This window comes from Uloborus diversus, chromosome 1 (genome assembly GCF_026930045.1).
Source record: "Uloborus diversus isolate 005 chromosome 1, Udiv.v.3.1, whole genome shotgun sequence".
Classification (NCBI taxonomy): domain Eukaryota; kingdom Metazoa; phylum Arthropoda; class Arachnida; order Araneae; family Uloboridae; genus Uloborus; species Uloborus diversus.
This window is the reverse complement of record NC_072731.1, coordinates 174003472-174026651: the sequence shown is the minus strand read 5'-3', so window position 1 is coordinate 174026651 and position 23180 is coordinate 174003472. Positions and strand designations below refer to the sequence as shown.

The 23180-nt window shown below is 31.7% G+C and overlaps 1 protein-coding gene across 1 annotated transcript in view; it reads right to left on the bottom strand.

Annotated features, from left to right (window-relative positions):
• The window catches only part of LOC129217200 (metabotropic glutamate receptor 6-like), an 81123-nt gene extending 58576 nt beyond the window's left edge, over nucleotides 1-22547 (bottom strand). The window contains exons 1-2 of the mRNA XM_054851470.1: nucleotides 22488-22547; nucleotides 19596-19941 (exon numbers count right to left, since the gene is read on the bottom strand). Of these exons, the coding sequence (XP_054707445.1) occupies nucleotides 19596-19941; nucleotides 22488-22547 (406 nt within the window). The remainder of the gene's footprint in view (nucleotides 1-19595; nucleotides 19942-22487) is intronic.
• Nucleotides 22548-23180: the final 633 nt, after the last annotated feature.

The window sequence follows — 23180 nt, the reverse complement described above, 5'->3', positions numbered from 1 at the left end:
TAGGTAAACGGCAGTATCTCAAGAAATCAGTTTTTTAGATATTTGAAGTAACGCAGCTTGGATTCAATGCTAACAACAGGGAAATAATAAAATTATGATTTGTTCATTTTTTTTTCAGCGAATACGAAACAAGCAAGCTTGTACAAAAAAAATCCCGAAATCCTGTTGTTACTATTTACCTGCCCACGAGAGATTATTCGCTAATACAAAAAGTATTTTTAATGCAAAATTTTTTGGCTCATAAAAATCTTACGGCGATGTAAAAATATCCTTTCCATTTTGTACATGTTTCACCAACTAAAGAATTTTACTCTTATTTTTACATTTTTTCTTTTCTTTTCTTTTTTCCTTTTCACTTTCACGTTTTGTCTAATTATGGAGTCCTAAAACATAAAAAGTACATTTTAAAATGTAATGAAGAAAACTATTCTTCAAAATTTTCTCAGACATGATTTCAGTACGTATCATAAAAACATATTATTGATCATGCAAATGCTCCCAACATTAGGACACTTTTTCGATTTTTTTCTCATTTTAATATTTCTTTATTTATCTTTCAAAAATTCAGCTGAGGAAAAATCCTACGGTAAAAATATTTCATAATCGCATTAAAATGTGCGCATTTTTAAGCATGTTTTTTCCTAAATTCTTAAAAAGCACTTCCGTACGATTCATTAAAAAATTTGCAAAGCGTAATAAAAAACTCGTATCCTGATGAATCTATAGCTTTCCCGCAGCAGCTTTCTTTCTTCTTGAATGAATAATGTTAAGCCGAGCTTAAAGAAGCCAATGTCTTTACTTAACAATTTAAATTCTATTTCTTTTACCAGGACGGATTTACGAGAAGCTGACAGCAGATGACTTCTATTTCTTTAAATTATTTTATTTAGTCAAGGGAATGCATGCTTTCTGAATTCGAAAAATTGAGGTTAACTAATTCCTCTTTCATCTTAAAAAAAAGAATCTTTTTGTTCAGGGAAAAAGCCATGAGAGTTAATCTGGGATTCGTACTTCAGGATATTCTCCATCATTCTAAATCTTATTTAAAATTCCTTTGATAAATCAAGTGAAAACTTGATTTAAATTTAAGAAGATTAGTGTTTCGGTTTCGAAATCGAATGATAAATGTATAGTGGAATAAAAGTAACTAAGCCATTTCATATCCGATGCTTTACAGTCATAATTTGTGCTCTCATGAGACCCATTCTGAGAAATTCAATTTTGATTTACAAGCCATTATTTTAGTTATTCATAATTTTCATATATTTATTTTAAACTAGTGGTACCCACACGGCATTGCCGTAATAGAAAAATAAAAAGTTCTTTCGGTTCGTTTGTACATTTACAAATGATGTATGGTGAATTTTCTCGCCAATTGGTTTGTACTCATGTTACGGTTCCACGTTATGATAATTCCGTAATTTACTCGTCCATCTTATGATAGTTTTGTTCTTAAACTTGGAATAGCCCTTTGAGGGGCAGTACTTGAAAAAAAATTAAAATCTACAAAAAAACTCACTTTTCATAATGTTTTAGCATCATTGAACTGATTTTCATTGGAAAAAAAAATTAGAATTTTTTTTTAATATTGGAACCATACGTTCTCAAGACGAGGACGCTGCCCGTCTGGAACAGAGAAAGCACAAAACGCTGTGCATAGGAAAAGCGCTCTTACAGGCACTAATTCAACTATGATATTTACATTTTTACTGATTTATTGACTTTTAATCTTATGATAAACACATATTCTAATGCAATACGATGGAAATAATTGATATATACATAAATACAAACGCAAAAATAATTTAGCATTTTCGAAAACAATTGTATTCTTATAATTTGGTTCCATTTTAAGTAGTATAAATGTATAAATAAATATATACATATAAATATATTTATATATAAATATAAATGTACTATATATATATATATATATATATATATATATATATATATATATATATATATATATATTATAAACAGATACTTGAATATAATACGGTTGTAATAGATCGCATATATAAATAAAATTGCACGCAATCAGTGAAGATAAAGTTAAAAGCAGAATAATATGCATGTATCTATATGCAATATTTATAATTATAAAGCTAAAGAGAAATCTAAGGGAACTAGTGCTGCCATCTATTGACTGATGAGAAATGACATACTGAACCGGGGCAAAGTCTTCACAGTGAGGACGTATAAAATAAATGTATATTTCTCAATGTTTTTGCACTATTAAAATTTGGTAAAGACATTTATGAAGTCTTAGGAGCCTATAAAAATAAAATTTGTGACTAATATTTTTTAACTCTGGGTCTTACTACTGAAAAAAAAAAATCCTCTGACCCTAAAAATTCGCACATTTCAAACCTCTCTCAGAGAAGGAAAAAAGACTTCAATGGTGTTGACATCTATTGAGTGAAAAAGCAACTATAAGGGTTCTTTAACAAATCGATAGTTTTTTTGCAGAGAGCTATATATATTTGGAAAAAAATTGTCAAATATGCGTTCTCAAGGCGGGGACGCTGCCCTTGAAAGGGATAGAAAAAGAACCACATCGAATTTTCGAAAAATCGCTTCGAGGTGCACACCACCATGCTAGAAACTAACTTTGCCAAATTTCATGAAAATTGGCCAAACGGTCTAGGTGCTATGCGCGTCACAGAGATCCAGACATCCAGACAGAGAAACTTTCAGCTTATTTATTAGTAAAGAAGATGTATACATTGCTTGTCAATCTATACTCAGCAAAAAGTTCAAACAATTGTTTGGTGAAAATACGCTCACTAGAATGCCTAACATGTTTCTAATGATTTTATTTCACTAATAACTATTGTCTAATTGAGCCTCCGTAGCTCTTAGGTAAGAGATCTGCTTAGAATGCTGGAGGTCGTGGGGTCAATTCCGCTGGAGCCCAAGAATATTTCCTCTTTCTGCGCTATAAATCTGTATTGAGTCGTCCTAAATGTTGATAAAGATGTCCAACATCTCGAGACAATAGCACCCCATATCTTCATAGTGGTTATTTCTTATGACACGACAACAACAACAAACAATGTATCATTATTTAGTTTGATAAAGTTTTTTTTTGTAAGCCTTATAAACCAATTTCCATGCTGTATCAGTTTTTCAAGGGTTTTGTACGCATATGAGGCAATGATAAGCAAAGGAATGTAAGTGCCAGAGTAAAAAATTTTGCAACAACCAGTACAAATGGTAGGAGAACCTGTCCATTGCATTGGTGCAAGAGAAAGTAGGATAACGGCAACAGTAACAGACATGCTTAAGATATCGCTCTCAGGTTAATTCAATTTTCTGACCCTTTTAATGTATTTAGACTTTTTAAACTATTTTTCTCTCATGCAATTACATTTCATAAAACGTTAGGCTGCTTCTAGATCCTTTAAATTAATAAAATGTATTTATTATTTGCTCAATTTCGAAAAAAGTCCAACCCCTAGTATCAGACACCGACAAATCTGATGATACCTTACAACAGATGAGATGAGGAAAGGATGAGTAATAGACTAAATTCCCTTTTTCTCTTCGAAATGTGCAAAAGTTCTTTATTTTTATAACTAAAGCCTTATTAAATTCAAATGAACATGAAACATCAGCTGACCACGTGGGGGCTGTTTATAACCTTCCACCACTGCCTTGTAAATGTCATCTGGCTCATAAAATTCACTCTGATATCACTAGATCGTTGCACCGTATTCACGGGCCACATTAATATCAGTTTTATCAGCCTAAAATGTTTATAATTCAAATCCAAACTTATGACTGTCTTTTACTGGACCCTTGTCTGTTACTGGAGACCTTACCCTACTATGTAGCCTTGGTAGGTGCTGTTGTACAGCATGATTTCGAAAAACGTTTTTGTGAAAGCCTAATCTTGGACCAGGATTTTAAACATGTTTTTCTCAAAAAGTTTAAAAAAGTCCACTTACATCCCTTTGTTTTGCACTGCCTTATAAGTTTCGACACGTTTTTGGATTTGGGTTGTTTTAGATTTATACTCTAAGTTAATACTAAAAGTATGATTCAGGTTACTCTAAATTGCAGTGAAAATGTCATAAAAATTAAGAAAACGTAAAATTAGAAGTGGAAAAAAAAAAAAAAAAAAACAGCTGGTAAGTTTTTTTTTTCGAATGCTACTGTAGAGATGTTTATGATCAATTTCGATGCTGAAATATCCGTTAAACACTTGGCATTAAAAAATCTTTTATTTAATTCATAGTTTGTCCATATGCAGTACTTGAACGAAAAAACTTAAATTTGTCAGAAACGAATACAAGGTTTCTTTATTATTACAATTATTTTCTTTCTATGCATCACACTAAGATTTGCAATACCGGTATTCCGGTATACCGAATACTGGTATTTCGAGAAATTTTGCAATTTCGTAAAACCGGTACTTTCTGAGGAAAATACCCTTATTGTCGGTATTGGCTAAGAATAATATATAAATAGTTTTGATTCAAGAACTTTCTCCATTTAACTTATTAAATACCTAGTTATATTTTAAATGTACATTTATTTTCCCACGATACAGACCCGAAATCAACCTATTGGTGTAAAAATTTAGTCTTAAAAGCATGAACTAATAGAATATCACTAAACAAAAGTATTTTGTGTACGATGTATTTATTTTTTCCATTTCCCTGATCACTAATTTTCCCTTCTGGGAAAGCTAATTTGGAGTGTAATTTTGAATGCCCGCCCCCCCTCCACTTTATCCGATGAACAATTTATTCAAACCATCAATTAAGGAGTTAACTTCAAAACGGATTCTATTCACTTTTGGGGAAAAAAAAACTTTTTTTTTTTCAGAATTTCTAGTATAAGCCCTATCGACCCATGAATTTCTTTCTTCTCCAATTGGTTTATATTTACTGTTAAAAATGCGTAAATATTGGTTTTTATCACCTAAACGGTGTATATCCATCCACCTTATTTCTCACCAGGTCTTATACAGCAAAGTGGAACCTATCCCTTATTTGCCGGTATCCACTCATTCACTTTTATATCATAAGGGTACATATCCAAATATGAATTTGCCACTTCTAATTCAAAAGTAGTTCACAAATAAAATAACGAAGTGAGGCACTGGTTGAGCATTTCCAACTAAGCATAAAACTCCGCAGCACCTTGTGCCTCGTTCAAATCTGTTACCAGTTAGGCAAGCGCGACTTCAAATTGTGATTACTAAATTAATATTAAGTAGTTGATATTATTATTAAATTGTGATTAATTGAAAAATTGTGATAAAAATTGTGATCTATTAATACCTACAACGTTGTTATTTGAATCGACTTTGGTGGTTTTATTGTTAATACTTAATTGAATCGAAGGTCCTTTTTTTCTTTGAAATGTCCAATGAAAAGAATAAAGTAAGTACCGAGGAATAGAGTAGAGTAAAAAAAGTTATATTAAAAAATGTTGAAAATTTAATTTCAATTTTAAAGTTCATTTCTGAAGAAAATGCGTGTTTTTTGCAAAAATGATGATATCCACTGTTTTACACCAAAAAGGATAAAATTAGCAATTTAGGTACGGTAATATTGTGGGAAAATTCCTAGACTTATACCAATAGTCACTTGTTATTCAACCAAAACATTGTGAAACAATTCGAAATTCTAACAGTTAGTGTTTGTGCGTAAAAAGTTTTCTTCGTTTTGCCAAAAAATAAAACTGGATATAATGAAAGTAAATTAGAAAATGCGTGTTTTTTTGAAAACGGGATGATATCCATTGTTTTCCGCCAAATGGGATTATTACCAAAATAAAATTCGCAATTTAGGTCTGGGGGGATAAATTTGAGGGACAATTCCTAGACTTATACCAATAGTCACTTGTTATTCTACCAAATTATTGTGTAAACTTCTAACAGTTATTATTTGTGCGTAAGATATTTCTTTCGATTTACCAGAAAAACCTATAACTGTATATAATATACTGAAATCCGATTGAAACTAAACTCCTCAATTGCAGGAATGCTTTATGATTTTTTTCTTAAATATTTGTCTCAACTGAACTAAATTTTGACAAAAACTGTTTCTTGTTAGCATTACAAATGGCGATTTGTTGGCACCAGTATTGGTTTGTCGTGCCGTCTCGCTATTTGGCTTTATACTTGGCAAGATAATATTTAGAATTTATATATTGCCTTAAAAATTTGCATAGAGGAAATATGCTCCACTAATTTAAAGATATTTTCAGATATTTACATAATTAGAATTGCAAAGAATTTTGAAAAGAAAACTAAAACGAATGTAAGAGAAACCAACAAGGTCAAATTTACTTTTAAGTTTATCGTAAATTTCAAACCAAAGGGCTAAAAAAAGTTCACACAAACCCCTCATATTCAAGAAAAAATGATGTTAATATTGGAAAAGTAACGTCTCTCAGGAAAAAAATTTCAACTAGCTTTAAATTAAAAAAAAAAATAGAAATACACACAATACGAAACATTCACACACAAACACAAAAGGATTTATCCAAAATTGACGATACTTTTACTATGTCCGAATGTTTTTGAAGATAAGATACTTTTAGATAATTAAATTAGAGGAGGTGTATCACGCATTGTTCACATTACCACCTACTTGCATGAATTCAAAAAGAGTAGTTTCAACTGTTGAAAGTTGAGCACTAAAATGAGTTCCAGATTCAGAGAAAATTCAATAGATGCATTATGTTTTTTACTAGTATTGATTTTTTATTACGACATTTGTTCCTTCATTATTTGTTCACATTACGTTTTCATAATGATACAATTTTTGTACAAAATTATGAAATGTGCCTACGGAACAATATGTTTTCAAGCGATTTTTGAGAAATTTCAAATACCGGTATTAATACCCGTATCACGTTTTAAAAATACCGAATACTGGTATTGAATTTTTTGGTCCGGTATTGCCAACCGTATATCACGCTATAATATTGTTTTGATAAGTCTTGGATTAAAGAGAGACAGGCTAAGGTATTCCTAATAAGCCCTTAGTACTAAGACTACTAGAGAGTTGAACTAAGACCTTGAATTATGGTAAATAGTTTTAAAAAATAGAAACTTTTTTGTTGTACAAATAATGAAAATGTTTTTAAACCAATAACAATCCTTGAATATTTAGTAGGATATAAGTAAAAAATGTAAGGAATCCGCTTTGTTTTAGTAGTTTTATATAAGGAGTAAGTAATTTGAGTTTTCATCGCAAAATGTTGCCTTGTTGACGTTTTACAAGTTTTATGAAAAACTTGAAAACTCTAATTGAAGTCAAAACGTATGGGGAATCGTATGAAATAAACAGAAAAAAAGTGATAAAGATTAACTATTTAATAAACTGATAACAAAACTTTATTCGCAACTCCAGAGCTAGAATACGCTACCTTGTGGTAATAAAATACATAAATTTTCAGCTGAAAAGGTAATATGAACTACCTTTTTACAAACTTTATTCGCAACTCCAGAGTTAGAATACGCTACCTTGCGGTAATTAACAATACTAAAGAAAAAGGTAAAACATTCCATTCCAAGTGTTTTCTTTGGGGTAAATTACAGGCTTCAGACAGTTTATGATGTAATGTAATTTCAGAAGAATAGAAAAGAAAGCTTTCCACAAACACGATGAAAAATTACTTTCATTCACTAAGCGTCAAAGCAAGTTATAAGTTACGGCATTTGTTTGTTTTACCTTTTTCATCCGCCGTTAGACAGTGGTTGCAGCGACCCCTATAGTTTATTGGAGTTGCGAATAAGTCCTTTCAATCATTAGATATTTTTTAAACACTAATCTATCCTCAACCAGCGTTCACGCATTACTTTAAACTGCTCAATTTAATGCAAATATTTTAAAATAACACTAGGTGAGCTGAAGTTAAAAAGTGAATGAAAAATTACATAAGTACGTATATTGTCATAAAAATATTATTTGTTTTGTTGCGAAATATAGTATTTCGCTTTCAAACCTTACCAGAAAGAGAAAAGCGTTGGGAGGAAAAAATAAATATTTTGAAGGATTGAATTCCTAAATGTAGCAGCGTGTATCAAATTTTCCCTGCTCTGGAGACAAGATTCGGATATTACTTTCAGGTGCCCGTGTAAGTTTGAATGAACATTCCTCCGTATTTGAAGGAAATTCCAATATTTTTTGAAGAGCCTGACTATGCATCCAAGCCAAACTAAATGCGTTGAGAACAAAATTTATTTTAAAATATTATATTTATCTTCAAAGCTTGTGTTTTTATACATTGTTTCAAATTTATTATGTAATTTCATCAACTAGCATTACCTAATAAATGTTAATATAATAACCTTTCGTTAAGTCCGTAATTTTAAAATACCTGTACGGCTAATAGAAGCAAAACATGTCTTAATATTTATAATTACACTACTGGTACCCGCACGGCTTTGCCCGCAATAGAAAAATTAAAAGATCTTTTGGTTCGCCTGTACATTTACAAATAATGTATTGTGAATTTTTTCGCAAATTAGTTTGTATCCATGTTTTGGTTCCACGTTATGATAATTTCGTATCTTGCCAATTGCCTTGTGCCCATGTTACGGTTCCAAGTTATGATAATTTCGTAATTTACTCGTCCATCTTATGAGAATTTTGTTCTTAAAATTGGAATAAAAAAAGAACAACATTGAATTTTTGAAAAACCGCTTCGAGGTGCATACCCCCATGCTACAAACTGACTTTGTGCCAAATTTCATGAAAATCGGTCGAACTGTCTAGGCGTTATGCGCGTCACAGAGATCCTGACAGACAGAGATCCGGACAGAGAGACTTTCAGCTTTATTATTAGTAAAAATTTTAAAATTCCCGAACGATTGAGTCGATGCAACTTGTTAGCAAACAAACATTGATTAGTCAAAAATAAAATAATAATATAATACAAACTTCCGAAAGAAGATGCTAACAAAGGTTCTGTGAAAATCTTATTTTTGTTATCTTACATCTCATATATATGTTGCCAAACCACTACCGTTTACGTTAAGATATTCCAGCCCTTTTAATTTATATCCGCAATACTTCCAAAATTAGGAAAAAATAAACTATAAAAAAGCCTTTCTTTCAACGATTTGGTGAGCATATAATGTGCAAAAATAAATACATAGACATTTTTAGTGACAAATTACAAGTATCTAGATATTATCACTGTTATTTACAAGAATCTAAATTATTTAAACGCACTTGTCAGTTTTTTTCCTTAATCTGTTCATCTTCATGTATTTCACGGCATTTACGAGACCAAATTTCGAGCACCACAACTGACAAAACAGTGTTAAGCAAGCGTTTGAGAATTTATTTAATTGAATAAAAAGATCAATAATGCATTAAAAAATACCCGATCGAAGTGCTTACTGCTAATGGCTCTTTCATCATGAGATTGTTTGAAATGATAAATTTCCGGGGGGATCAGAATTAACGTGATGCGTCTGGTGCTCTTCCGTTTTGTGTCGTGCACTCGAACAATACTTCCGAGCCAAGCGTCATTTATCTTTAGACTGACAAGGTGTATCAGGAAGGCTTTCAAAAACCGAGATTTTGGGCAGAACGGTAAGTTTTCAGAATCTTTCAGGGTGGTCATTTGAAAGGGACACCACAATTGGAGACTTCAAAGCTTACATCGAAAGGTTGACTGCGACATTTTTTTCCATTATAAAATCAAAATTTTTGAGTTGTTTTAACGCTAAATTTATTTGAAGCCGCTGTTTATTGTTTCTTCCTATAACCGCCAACATTGTACAATGCACACTAAAAATAGTTTTACCAATAAAAAAACGCTTTATTTCTTGTTTCCACGAACTTTTTAAAAAAAAAACTTTTAAGTTACTATTTCGAATGAATTTACTAGAGTTTGAGAACTTTTAAACATGCAATTTAATACATTTCTTTCTTGAAGTAAACACGTTAAATTTAGATTGCAGGAAACCTCTCTCTCTCTCTCTCTTTCTTAAGTTACTTTCAAAATACCTTCAAGCTATTAAACAAAGCATTGTTCACTGTTAAGTTTATTTTGAGAATTTTTAAACACCAATTTCTTTATTTCAATTAAAATTTGGAAATTAATATATTGCTCTTTTGGAAGGAGAGTGCCACAATACGAAGAAATGGAATTTTACAGGAGAAGCGTTTGAAGTTGAACTCTTCAAACTATTTGCATTAAGAAATGCATGTTTGCTGCTCTCCAGCGGTTAATATTAGATCAAAAAATCTTTCATTATTTTCCAAACAAGATAACGTCCTTTGAAGATCTTTAAACGAAAAAAAAAAAAGGAAAATTAAAAATTTCGTACTATGGCATTCTTTTTTCGATCGGGCGATATGTCCTTAATACGAAGTCTCTTATGATGAAGGAAATATGTATGACCACCGTGGGTTCGTTGACTAATTTCAAAAAATCGTAGGTGTGTGAAATTTAAGAATTTCTACTTCTATATCCGCCTCAAATGTGATCAACAGCTTCTGTTCGCTGACGTACATTTCAGATGTATGCGGGAGGGGGAGGGGTATTATTATAAAAAAGTATTAGCTGCAGCATTAAGTGCATAAAAAATAATTAGCGAAAGCAGTTTTTTAACATTTACTCATTCTGAAAATATATTTATGTGATGAAAAAAAATAATGCTTATGTCAACGTTCAATTCTTTCTGATTATATCGAGAAAGAAAAAACACAACACACGCACACACAATAGCTGCTGACTTTCGCTATTGGAACATTTTTCCAAACAAAATTTCCCTTCTATTGCTACAAAACAGGGACAGACACTAAAAAATAACATTCATTATTCTTAAGACCGGAAGTAATGCATTGCTCCAAAAGTGTAATGACGCTAAAAGGCTTGCTCAATGGTCGGTATAGGCGTGCGGATAAAAAGATTCGCTCCTTTAGCAACATTATTTTTTCAAGTCGTTAGATGATTCTGGGGTTAAAGCATAAATCCTTATCTCAAAGTAACAGAAAAAAAAAAAACTTGTAGAGTTTAGAATTACGAAGGATGTATCATTTCTTAATACCACTGGAAAACGTAAACGCTATGCTTAGTTAAATTTATCTCTCAGTATTTTTTCTCTGACACGCTTGCATTATGACCTTTTTAAATTTTAATGCATAGCAAATATATTGTTACAAAAATTGAAAAGTTCATATTATTTATGTCTATAATTTAAAAAGCTAAATTTAGGAAAACTCAAAAAATAATTTCTTCGATGTAACGAGACATGGATTAACAGTAAATAGCTTGTATAACAAACTCATAATAATAGTTTTTACAGTGGAATTTCTGATGTCACATTGCAAATAACTAAATTAATCACGTTACAAAAATATATAAAGTATTTTGCTTCTGATGAAATAAAAAACATTCAAAATCTCCCATGTTTTTATCTCGGTTTGAAAATCCTTCTGTAGATCTGCAGTACTTCTTTTTGCCCACTAGATGCTTTTAGGTAATGACTTTTGCTCAGGTATTGGATAGGAAAATCTTTTAATTTATGTATGTTTGGACAGATTCTTATTTTACTCTAGATTAGATAAGAGACTTCATAAGCAAATGGAAACATTCTCCGCCAAAGGAAACTAGAGTCTCACAGAACAGGATAAATGGTTCCCTTGCGCTAACCACGACAACACAGTTGATACTTTAAAGAGGGTATCAATGTCGGCTTTTTTTTTTTTTTTTTTTTTGAGATTAAAAATTGGCAGACTTGATTGACGGAGTATATGATAACTATTAGCATTGCTCCGTTTTTTTAAAATAATTAGCCAAAAGAAATTAAGGTGTGGAGGAAGTGATGAAAATATCCTAGTGACAAACACAAGTTACCTTTTTAATCGCATATTTGCTATATGTAATAAATACGTGGAAGTTTGTATTATGAGATTTATTTAGTTTTTTGTTTATAATTGTAAGGATCCTAATTCTAAGATGCTAGAATCTTTGAGTGAATGTGAAAGTAAAAAAGTAGAAAGATAAATACGTATACTTAATAATTTCACTCCAGTACACTGTAAAAAAATTCCGAAACGTTACTGGTTATTTCCGTGGAACGTCTCGGGATTCCACACGTTTTCACCTATTTCCCCGTAAAAACAAGTATCTTCACAAAAAAATTTCCTGAATCGCTACAATTTGCACGCGTGCAGACTTTTCACTGTTGTGGAAAATATTTTTAGCAACCAGTTTAAAGATTGAACGAGCGTGTTTATTAAGTGTATCGGCATAAGGTTGTTTATGGCCTGTCCAGATTGACTAAGCTCCCAATGAAAGCGGAAAAACTCAATGGATAGCTACAGCTTTGCATGGCAGGAATTGCAAGCAAGAGATAGGCTTGGTTCCTATTTGCATAGCTTTGGCCGTGGTCGTTCTGATTTTTATGGTTCTAATCACTAAACCTACTTAATTTTTCTAGAAGGTTCTACAGACATGACTGGTTTTAACAGGGGAGATTTCGCACTTCTTCAGAATGTTTCAAGGTTAATTTCAGACAGGTTACTGACTTTTAGCGGAAAACTTTCCTGATTTTTCCAAGATTTGTTACTGGAAGAAATTAGGCACATCAGCTGCAAATTATTTTCCAGGAACGTTTCTGTATTGTTTTTACAGTGTAAGGTAAATGTTTTTCTGAGTTTATCATTTTTTCCGAAAAACAAAACTCTAAGAAACTTTGGAGCAAAAGCATCAATTTCTCTTTAAATGTTTTTTACTGGACTTGAAGCATATGAGAAAATATGTAGGACTATCATTTGAAAGACAATTTTATGCAGGCAAATTTCCTAAAGCTTTACCTGAAAAATACCCAATAACAAGCATAACTCTGAATAATTCCCTCCTAAACTCTGTCATGTATACCTTAAGTCAAGTTAGACAACAATTCAGACCGTTAAATGATAGAAATCCGCTTACATAAAATTTACGAAACTGCAATCTGTTTCATTAACAGTACTGTAATTCTTAGTCAACGAATATGAAAGTTGAATAAAAATAATATAATTAAATCTCTTTCCCCTTGTTATCACATGAAAAGAATTGCCATCTACGAAATGGAGCATAATAATAGTTATCGAGAAAAATATGTCGTTGTAATCTGGTAAGAGGATAAAATAATGTTTGCCAAGTGGAAAGTCACTAGCAAGCAGTGTTTGAGGTATTTGTACTCTTCCAGTGGAAGAAACAATTAGTTAATGCTTGTAGTTTCGAAACAGAAAACTTAATCATTACGCTTGAGCAAGTGTTAAATTTAGTTCTCGAATAAATATATTGTTTTGAATTTAGTTATTACATTACCTTTTCCAAATATTGGATTAAAATTTTTATTTTCTGGAGAAATGTTTATTCACTTGCATAAAATATGCTAGACAGACCGTGCGCTCCCTCTGTAGAATTTCAATTTAAGTACCAGAAGATCTTAATGCATCAACCGAATTAATAAATTCTTTTCACCAGACGCAATCACAATGTTGTACTTAGAAGTCATGTTCGTATGACACTTTACTATACAAGCACTATCATACTTTAGTATATTATTTTGATGCCATGTTTTGGTACTCCTGATACTGTATATATTTCTATTAGGTGAAAAATAAGATAAGGCCTTTCCGGCCAAATTCAATTTACTCCTGAAAAAAACGCAAAACACTCAAAACAGGTTCGCAACATTAGAAGAATCTGATCTTCTAATACGCAAATCTATCAAGTAATCACACCAGGTATCATATTAAGTTTCATAAACATTTTAAAATTGTTGCCAACGTTGTTACAATCATTTTAAAGTGTTTATGAAGCGTTTAAACGTCCATCTGCAACCTAGGAGGTGAGTTGTAAAAATAATTATCAATTTTTACTTTCTTCTATATCCAATATATAGAAGAAAGTATTGAATTCGTGCAAATTTTCGAATTTCGAATTTTGACAGATTCGAATGTTTTTAGTTGTGTTGAGTTCATTTCGACCATTTTTGGAAAATGTCTGTGTGTGTGTGTCACACCAGTTTTTTTGTGGTCGTTCTACAACAAAAACTACCGCATGAAATCGAACGAAATTTTGTACACGTATATTCCCCTATGTGAACTTGTGCTCATTGGTTTTTGGCACGAATTCCTTCAAGGGGGGAGGGAGCAATGGAAAGTTTTTTGAGTTATAAGTGCCTGCTATTTCCCAGGAAGTAACTGCCGGAATCAAACAATACTTGGTCCCTACGTTGCCTCTAACAGGTACAGGTGTTGATTCAATTTTGGTGTATATAGCTTAAACGGGGGTTGAGCTATAGAACTTTTTTTGCCATCAATTGTGACTGCTGTATCTCAAGAAATGATGAACGGAGTCAAACAAAAATTTATCGACAAATAGCCCTTAGAGAGTTTAAGAGCTGATTCTATTTTGGTGTCAACAGCTGAAAATGCGGTGGTGCATTCGAACGTTCATTTTTTTTCATTCTGAGTTTTAAATAACTAATAAAGCAGGTGTTAGTGACACCATTAATATTTGCTGACTTGTAGAGAAATCATAAGTGCAATTGCAATAACTTGCTGTTAAAGCTAAAATACCTATAGTAGTAATAAATATCTTTGCTGAACATGAAGCAAGCATTAATTTGCATATTCCGATTACAGAGATCCTTTATCCAAGAAATCATCCTATGTGAAACAATTAGGTTAGTGATAGGTACGTGAACTGAACCGAAGATTAGGATTATGATAATTCCGTATCGCGATCCACAAGTGGTAACTAACATTACATATATTTGTAGAGGATTCGTCATTCCAATATCGTAATGTTATCAAACAGCTGTATAGGTTGGATTTCGGTGGACGATTCATTTGATAATCTTGGAATTTAAAATATAGTTTTATAGTGCTGAATTTCGGAAAATGAATTCAGTTTGACATTCTGTAACAATTCACAGCGGAGTAAAACTCGCTTGTAACGAGCCTTGATTAACGAGAAGAAGGATGTAGCGGAAAAATCAGAAAGATTTGGCTGGTAAAATGTTGAGTCCGTGAGAGAGTAACTCACTTTAAACGAGCAAACCCAACTGAAAGCAAGCATTATTTTTGTAATTCATAAATTCCCGGTTGACTTTCCACTCAGCTATCCTTCTTTTTTCGTTTGAAAAGATTCATTTTAATTTCTGATGTCACCTTTCGTTTTTTACATAAGAGTATGTTTTGTCATTTTGTCCCTAGCATTCTAAACGTTGCTCACAGTTGAAGAGAAATTACATGTATCTGAAAAATATTTATTTTAAGCGATTTTAGACGAGAACAGAAGTAAACAAACCCGTTGCCAAAATGAGATTAGAAAAATCATTTATTTCACTCACCTGTTTTACAATAGGTCAAATACTTATGATTTTACAACTACAACTAATAATTAATTAAAATTTAAAAAAAATGATATCGACTGCTTCACTTCATGTTAAAATGAAAATCGCTGACAAAATCATGAACCTCATAGAAAAATAGTAAGAATTGCGTCTAAGATTTCTAAAATAAGTTATAGTTCTAGTTTTATATGACTTAAAAGTTCCACGCAAATTCCTGCAGATTCAAAATAAAAATGTTCTTTCAATTGGTACTAATATTTTAATTGTGCGAATAAGTATTCCTAGCCGAATTGCCCAAAATACTATATTTTGAAGTTTTTAAATGATATTTTCGGCAATTCAAGTCTGAAAAAGATGAACTTTCTCATTAAATGACATTTTGAAAAAATAAATAAATAATTTTCAAATTATGTTCAGCCGTTAAAGATCAACGATGACGCATATTGATACACCAACAAGTCAAGCGCTTAATTTCGTTTTATTTTGCGTCAGGGGTTAAAAATGCAAGTACATAGGGTAAGTATTTTTTGACAGTCCTCAGTTCGACGTGCGTTGATCATGGATCCGTTGGAACGCTGACATGTTCAGTTCTAGACGAGACTCTGTTTTTTTTTAGTTTCTCTTGAGGCAATATTTCGAACTATGATAAAATCTTTATGATGTATACGACAACTGTAAATGTACAATATGAAAATATATACTTCGCTGAATTGCGTTGTTTTATTTGTTGTGGGTAATTTAGCAGTTACCACGGGTGCAGAGTTTCTGTAGCCTTCCTACCTTCCCTTCAGAATGATGCCTAAATTATAGAGTTGATGCTGCCATCTATCAAGTCTAAATCGGTATCCTTCTCGTTAGAGGCCTCACTCTCACAAGAGCACCACTTTTTCATTAAATCCTCTTTCCCTATGCTCAAAAAGATCCTAAGCTCCCAAGTGGCACCACCAACTAGCAAGAACAATCATCATAATTCAATGCCTTTATGTACAAACCCCCGCAACTGACGCATTTTTTCCTTCTCCCGGGTGAGTTTGAACCATCAACCCTTTGGTTAACAGCCAAGTGCACGGAGGCTTCATTTCAGATTTGTTAAACGAATTAATGTGAACAATTATTTGGGCATTAACTTCGAAGGTAGCAAGTCTAGCGTTTGTCATATCAGTATTTTTTTTTTTTTTTTTTTCTGTTTACTCTGGTCACCAACGTTCACAAAGAAGCATGACTTTAAAAATAACAATAATAAATAAATAACTAAATTTAAGATTAAGAGAAACTGGGAGAAATTTTGTAGGAACGAAAGAGTAAGTTAAGGGGTTGTTGAAATTAAATTTCTGCAGTTCAGATGGCCATGCACTGCGTTGTATGGATGTTCAGATGTCTGAAGTTTCAAACCTTGTTGCCGAGTTTTATTTAATAAATAAATACAAAAGTAGAAAACATTGCGTCATTGCCCGTTGAAATACACATAAAACCTTAACTGCCGCTACATATAAATTTTAGTTAATATTAAGTTTAAAAACTTGCATTGTAGCTATTAGAAAAATTAGGAAAACGTTAATTAACATCACATTCAAACCAGTTTGGTTTTTTTCAACGGATAAAGTCAACGAACACACTTTTAAACTAGTATGTTGTGGCCATCACAAAACTTTCTTCTATATCTTTCTTATAAATTTTGATCCTTCCCCATGCTTGTCGAGAAAACAATATTCCCAGCAAAAATAAAATTACGCACACAAAAACTTGACGACCGTCCCAATTTCTAAAGTATCGCAAAAGCAAAGCAAAGAGAAAATATTGAAATGCCTTTAATTAATTTTAAAAGCCTTGCTTGATTTAATTACAAATATTTTATTTGTAAACAAACATAAGATGGCAACAGTTAAAAATTTGAAATCATTGAGATAATATTTCCGATCACTTCCTTACAATTAAAATCACGCGAAATGCGCTGACGACAATCTATTACGATTTATCTTTCTTACAGATGCATTAATAAAGCTATTTTTATTCGCACAAAAAAAAAAGAAAAAAATCAGCTCCTCTTGGAGCGATTGGCACCAAAATTGAATCAACTCCTTTTTAGATATGGGTTTACATTTATTACAAATTTCATCCAGAACAAAGCATTACTTCCTGAGACATCAGCTCCTGTACCCTCTTAGGGCTACTTGTCAATAAATTCTTGTTTGATTCCGTCCGTTATTTCTTGAGATATATGGATGCTTCACTTGCCCTATCGATTTACTCCATAAAACAAAAAGTCGAGAAAAGTGATGAAGAAGATAGCGTTTTACATAGGAGTGAATGTGCCCTCGTGTTACATTTTCTGCCATCGCAGGATCAGAAATGTACTGAACCAAAAGTACAATATAAATTCACATTCTAAGCATCGATTAAGAAATATTGAAGCAGAAATGAGGATTGGCAACTGAGGCATCCATATAGCAGTCACAAGTGACGACAAAAAATGTTCTATAGCTCAGCCCTCGTTTGAGCTATTGACATTAAAATTAAATCAGCACCTGTACATGTTAAGGGCAACATATGGACTAAACTTTGTTTGATTCCACCAATTACTTTCCAGGGAATAGCAGGCAATAACACAAGAATCGTTCTATTGATCCACTCCCTGTGAAGAATTTGCGACAAAAATCAACGGGCACAAACTCACATAGGGGCAAATATGAGTACCAAATTTTGTTCGATTTCATGCGGTAGTTTTTGCTGTAGAGCGGGCACAAAAAACCGGTCACACACACGCACACACACACACACGCACGCACACACACATGCACACACACACACGCACGCACACACACATGCACACACACACGCGCGCGCGCATGCACACACACACACACGCACGCACACACACACGCACGCATACACACACACACACACACACATAAACGTTCGAATCCGTCAAAACTCGAAACTCGAAAATTTGCCCGAAACTAATACTTTTTTCTATATAATAGATATAGAAGAAAGTATTCAAAAAATCATTTAAAGCCGCTTCAAAATGTATGCGGTAAATAAACGCTTTTTATTAAAAACCACAAAAAGAAATGCATTAAAAAAAGTTTCAGTGCATTTGTTGATTACTTGATTTTTATAAAACGAAAATCATTATATTCAATAAGCAAACAACAAAATTATTTAATAAATAGATGTACACAGTTTTTGCATTTCATGTTTTTAAAACATTTATTTATTACTTTTTCAAGAAAACTAAACATTTTATCTAAGATTTTTTTGTCCTAAAAAAATCAGAGTGGTTTTAAAAATATTTAAATAAATATTCTTGGGCTAGCAGTTTAACATTAGAACCAAAATTCATAAAATAGATAACCATTCACTCCATTACATCTTATATTTCTGTACAATTAATTATCCATTTTTTTAATTCTAAATTCTATTTATAGCATCTATGGCGTCCTACAGATTTTTGCTTCACAGCAATCTCTTACTCTCCTCAAAGAAAAATTCAATCTTGCTAAGAATAATTATTTATTTCTTTTGAACTGATTTAAACAAAATAAACTATTTATACTGTATGGCTTTCATAATAATTTCAAAAACAATTATGACGTGAAACTAAAAAAGAAGTCTACAAGAAAAGACATTTGTTTTATTTTTTCTGTACTTGAACTTTTACTTTGTGTGCTTTAAAAATACTGTACTATATTGCGCTAAAACCTCAACTGAAAAAATGTTTCCAAACATTAAATCTAAACAAATTAAAGATTTTAGAGAGTTAAAATTTTGTGGAAAGAGATGTTATCAAATGATAATGATAAACTTCTAGTATTTTTCCATTATAAACCAATATATAGTCTTATACATATGTTTTTTTGCCGTGATATTCATTACATAAATAAAAGTGCTATTATATCATTACACTTTGAAAGATGAATGGATGCAACAATTGGACATTGTTTGTTCGCAAGAAAGTTATTTCTTTTTTTCCACAGTCACATGTATGTATAATATTTAAAATAAAAAAAAAAGCTTTATGCAGTGAAACCTGTCTATAACAATCACCTGTCTATAACAATGTTTTATTTGGTCCTAGCAAAATGTCAGCATGAAAAATTAAACTGTCTATAACGATAACTTGTCTATTACGTTATTTGTTTTTGATTCCAACAGTATCGTTGTAGACAGGTTTTACTGTATACTATTTGACTACCATTCTTTCATAAAAAAAATACTTATACATTTAAAAGAAAACACACTTGTTCTTTATTACCTTTTATGAAATCCACTGCTTGCTCCAAACCATATGTATCTTTATCACAGTCATCCAAAATATAAGCGCCGAGTTTTATGCCGGGAAGAAAATCCTTTTGGCTATTTATCCAATCCATCGTATATAGCATGCACTCCAAAGCTTGGATCCCCCCTTGCGGCATAATCGGACCACATATTCTTCTGTCTTCGCGTTCGTGGATCATCATGAGGCCACCAAGTATAATATCACCATCTATTTCGGCAACGTGTCTCACTGGCCAGGTGATATTATAATTTTCCAATAGTTCTCTATTGCGTCGAATAACTGACAACGGCTTGTTGATCACAGACGGAGCTGTATCATTCTGCGGATAGGGAAAATAATTTTTTTGTAAAGAATTTCTAAGTTGAATGTTTTTAGCTGAGTATTCATTGTCTATTACCGAATAGCATAGTTTTTGAGCAAAATAGTAAAATAGAATGACGAAAAAGAAATTTTTGCAGTAGGAAGACATTTTATTTGTGATACGAAAATGTTTTGTTTGTAAAACAAAAAGTGCTTAATGCGATGGCAGTACAGTAAGACGCACGTGTATTGCGAGGAAAAAGAGTTCCAGTCTACCTTGACAGATGTGACAACTTCATCTGACTGCGGAGTAGAAATCGGTTTCATTCACGTTCGGGTGTACTAGGTAGCGCCCTCTTGCGTCCTAGGTACCCTATAAAGAGAGTTTTGGCCAGGAGCTTGATTGACGTTGGGGTGCTGATGAAATACTTAGAAGAAATGGAACCAGTCAAAAATTGTAAACAGGCATCCAGCCCAAACTGCATAATTTAATCATGTCAAAATTTAAATTTTAGATAAGGAATATTTATAGTTAATTCGTCAATATATTTTAATACATATGCTATTTGGAGTTGTGTTGCTTAGATTATTTCTTTAACACATTTTTTTTTTTTAAATCTAAGATTAGAGTAGTTTCAGTTGGTGGAGTAAGATTCCCAAAACCTGACTTGGGAATTTTATACAAGAATAAAATTAAACTGATGTATAATATACCCTAGTGGCTGAAAAGTTTTGAAACGTTATAACTTTCTGCCCTAACTTTTTCTGAAGGAGAAATTTCGTACATACATAATTTGCATCCTCTTTTGTAAAATAACTTAAGCAATAGTTTTGAACCGATTCAATTTTTCGTACTTTTTGAAATTAATGATCTTAAAAAACGCAATACATATAACTTTCATATTTTATAATATTTCTTTAAGGACTAAGGCTCATCGTTTGGGCGGAGCATTAACAAGGTTTTCTAAGGTGGACCTTAAGTTTTTCCACAATCCCGATCAAATATCGTGACGAAGTTCTACCTTTTATGAAGGCTTCGCGTCACAAATTACTTTTTCTATATCTTCTGAAATGTTTTTTGCAAACATTTTGATTCATAATCCAGTGAGGATTATGGGTCAAAACTCACTACAGAAAGAAAAAGTCATCATGATGGGTAACTACCTAAACCATTACGTAACGTGTAAACTGATCTCAATTTAGACATGATGTTAAATTAGCTAATTCAAAGTGATAAATATAAAACTACAATCACAGACTTAGAAAGCTTAGCTAAAAACCGTTTGTAAGTTTGTTATTGCAGAAGTTTTTTTTTTTCTTTGCCAATATGAAACCAATCAAATAGAATTGTATACAGGAAAATAAGAATAAATTCAAACAAAGAAATAAAAGGTCTTAACCCTCTTTACGCGCACTTCTTTTCAAAGTTTTAGTAGCATCTTTTATTATTCTATACTGTCAAAAATGTTTACTACGCATTACGTATCATAACTATTCATCGAAACAAAAGTTTTGAGCAAAAATAAGCTGTTGAAGATAAGTTTTTTCCTTTTGTTAATGTTTCGACAAACAGGGAAAGTACTTTTCAGAGACGATCATCCAATAAACAAAAGTTTTGCGCTTTGTTGCCATCATAGAAATTGCAGACCATAAAACTAACTACCTTCATATCTACACTCTATTACTATAGCCGTGCACAAATTGCCTTATGAATCATAAAAACATGAGACCAAACATTACTGTAGGATGTGTGCAATGACATTGAAATGTTTTTTCGTCCAAATGAAAGAAAAGATGCTTACGACGAGTAGTATTTTGTTTTTATCTGAAATTTTACAAGAAATAGATCTGGATGTACTATGATTTTAGTCAAACACAAACTGTATTTATTTTTCTTTTATATGGGAAAGAAAAGTAAGTTTTTAGATGTATCAATTTTTCTTTATGCATTCACACAGACACTTCCTATGCATCACACAATAAGGGGTATTTTATTAATAGAAAGGAGCAGAGAACACCCGCCAGTTAATATTCAAATAATGTTCACTTCCCCGAAACTCTTGAAAAAGATGTTTTGTTAACTATCCAAAAAACAGAAATAAGGAAAAAAAGTAAATAAAAGAAAAATGAAATTCCTTGAACTTGGTTTTGAAATGTATCTTCTGTCAAACAATAAGACAAATATTTCACAAGTTAATTTGAAATATGTGTCATAATTTATTTTTCTACAAAAAATCATTTCACATGCATCTTTAAAATGTGATATAAGTACAGTATTTGTCTACGGTATTTCATTTTTCACAAGAATTTTTTCAAAATGTGTGCGTTTACTATTTACGATTTATTAATAGACCTAGTTTGTACGGTGTATTTCATCTAGTTTGCATGAGGTTTAAGCAAACTATCCATTCAATTAGTCGCTCACTTAATAGTGATTAAAAAATAAAGAGTGTATCATTCAGTAAGATCCAGTATTGTAAAGGTTTCAAGTAATAGATATACAAAAAATAAATACATAAATAAATAAATAAACAAATTAAATAATGGTTGAACGTTTCTACCAACTATTAAATGTCTACCTAATTCCCGACGAAGGTTAAACCACATACCAATATGACTAGACATGATATAGATGTAAATTTTTCAATAAAATTTAAGCGTCAAAGTAGTAAAAGTGTAAAAAGTATAATATCAAATTAAAAAAAAGAGTCACACCTGTGCATGCAGTAAATGTAATAAGTTTTAACTTCCCTATAATTACAGTTTTTTTTGCATTCTTAAAAAAATATTATTTCACAAAATCTATAATAGAGCTCTGTTCTGTCTCTCAGAAACTACTGCATCGTAGAATCTTTCAGTGCCTGAGAAACTAGTCGAGTAACCAAAATCTCAGAACCATACTAACATCAACTAATTTATCTTACTTCACTTCGTCAAATTTTACTGGATTTGATGTCATGTGAGAAAAATAATTTTTAAATGAAGAAAATAAAAAATTAAGCATATTGCTACGTGTATAAATACGTGTATAACTATCTGAATGCAAGAATATTAATAATAGCAAACTAAAGAAATTATTTTCATGTTAAAGAAAATTAACTCTGATGCTAGAAAAAGGAGTTTTTAATAAAATAACTTCAGAGAAAAAGAGGGAAAACTAACATTTTATACCTAAAAGTCATTTATAAGTATAATGTTTTTTTACAAGTAATCCATTTTTGAGCACAAACCGTTGTAAACTACTGTAAAACTTTCCGC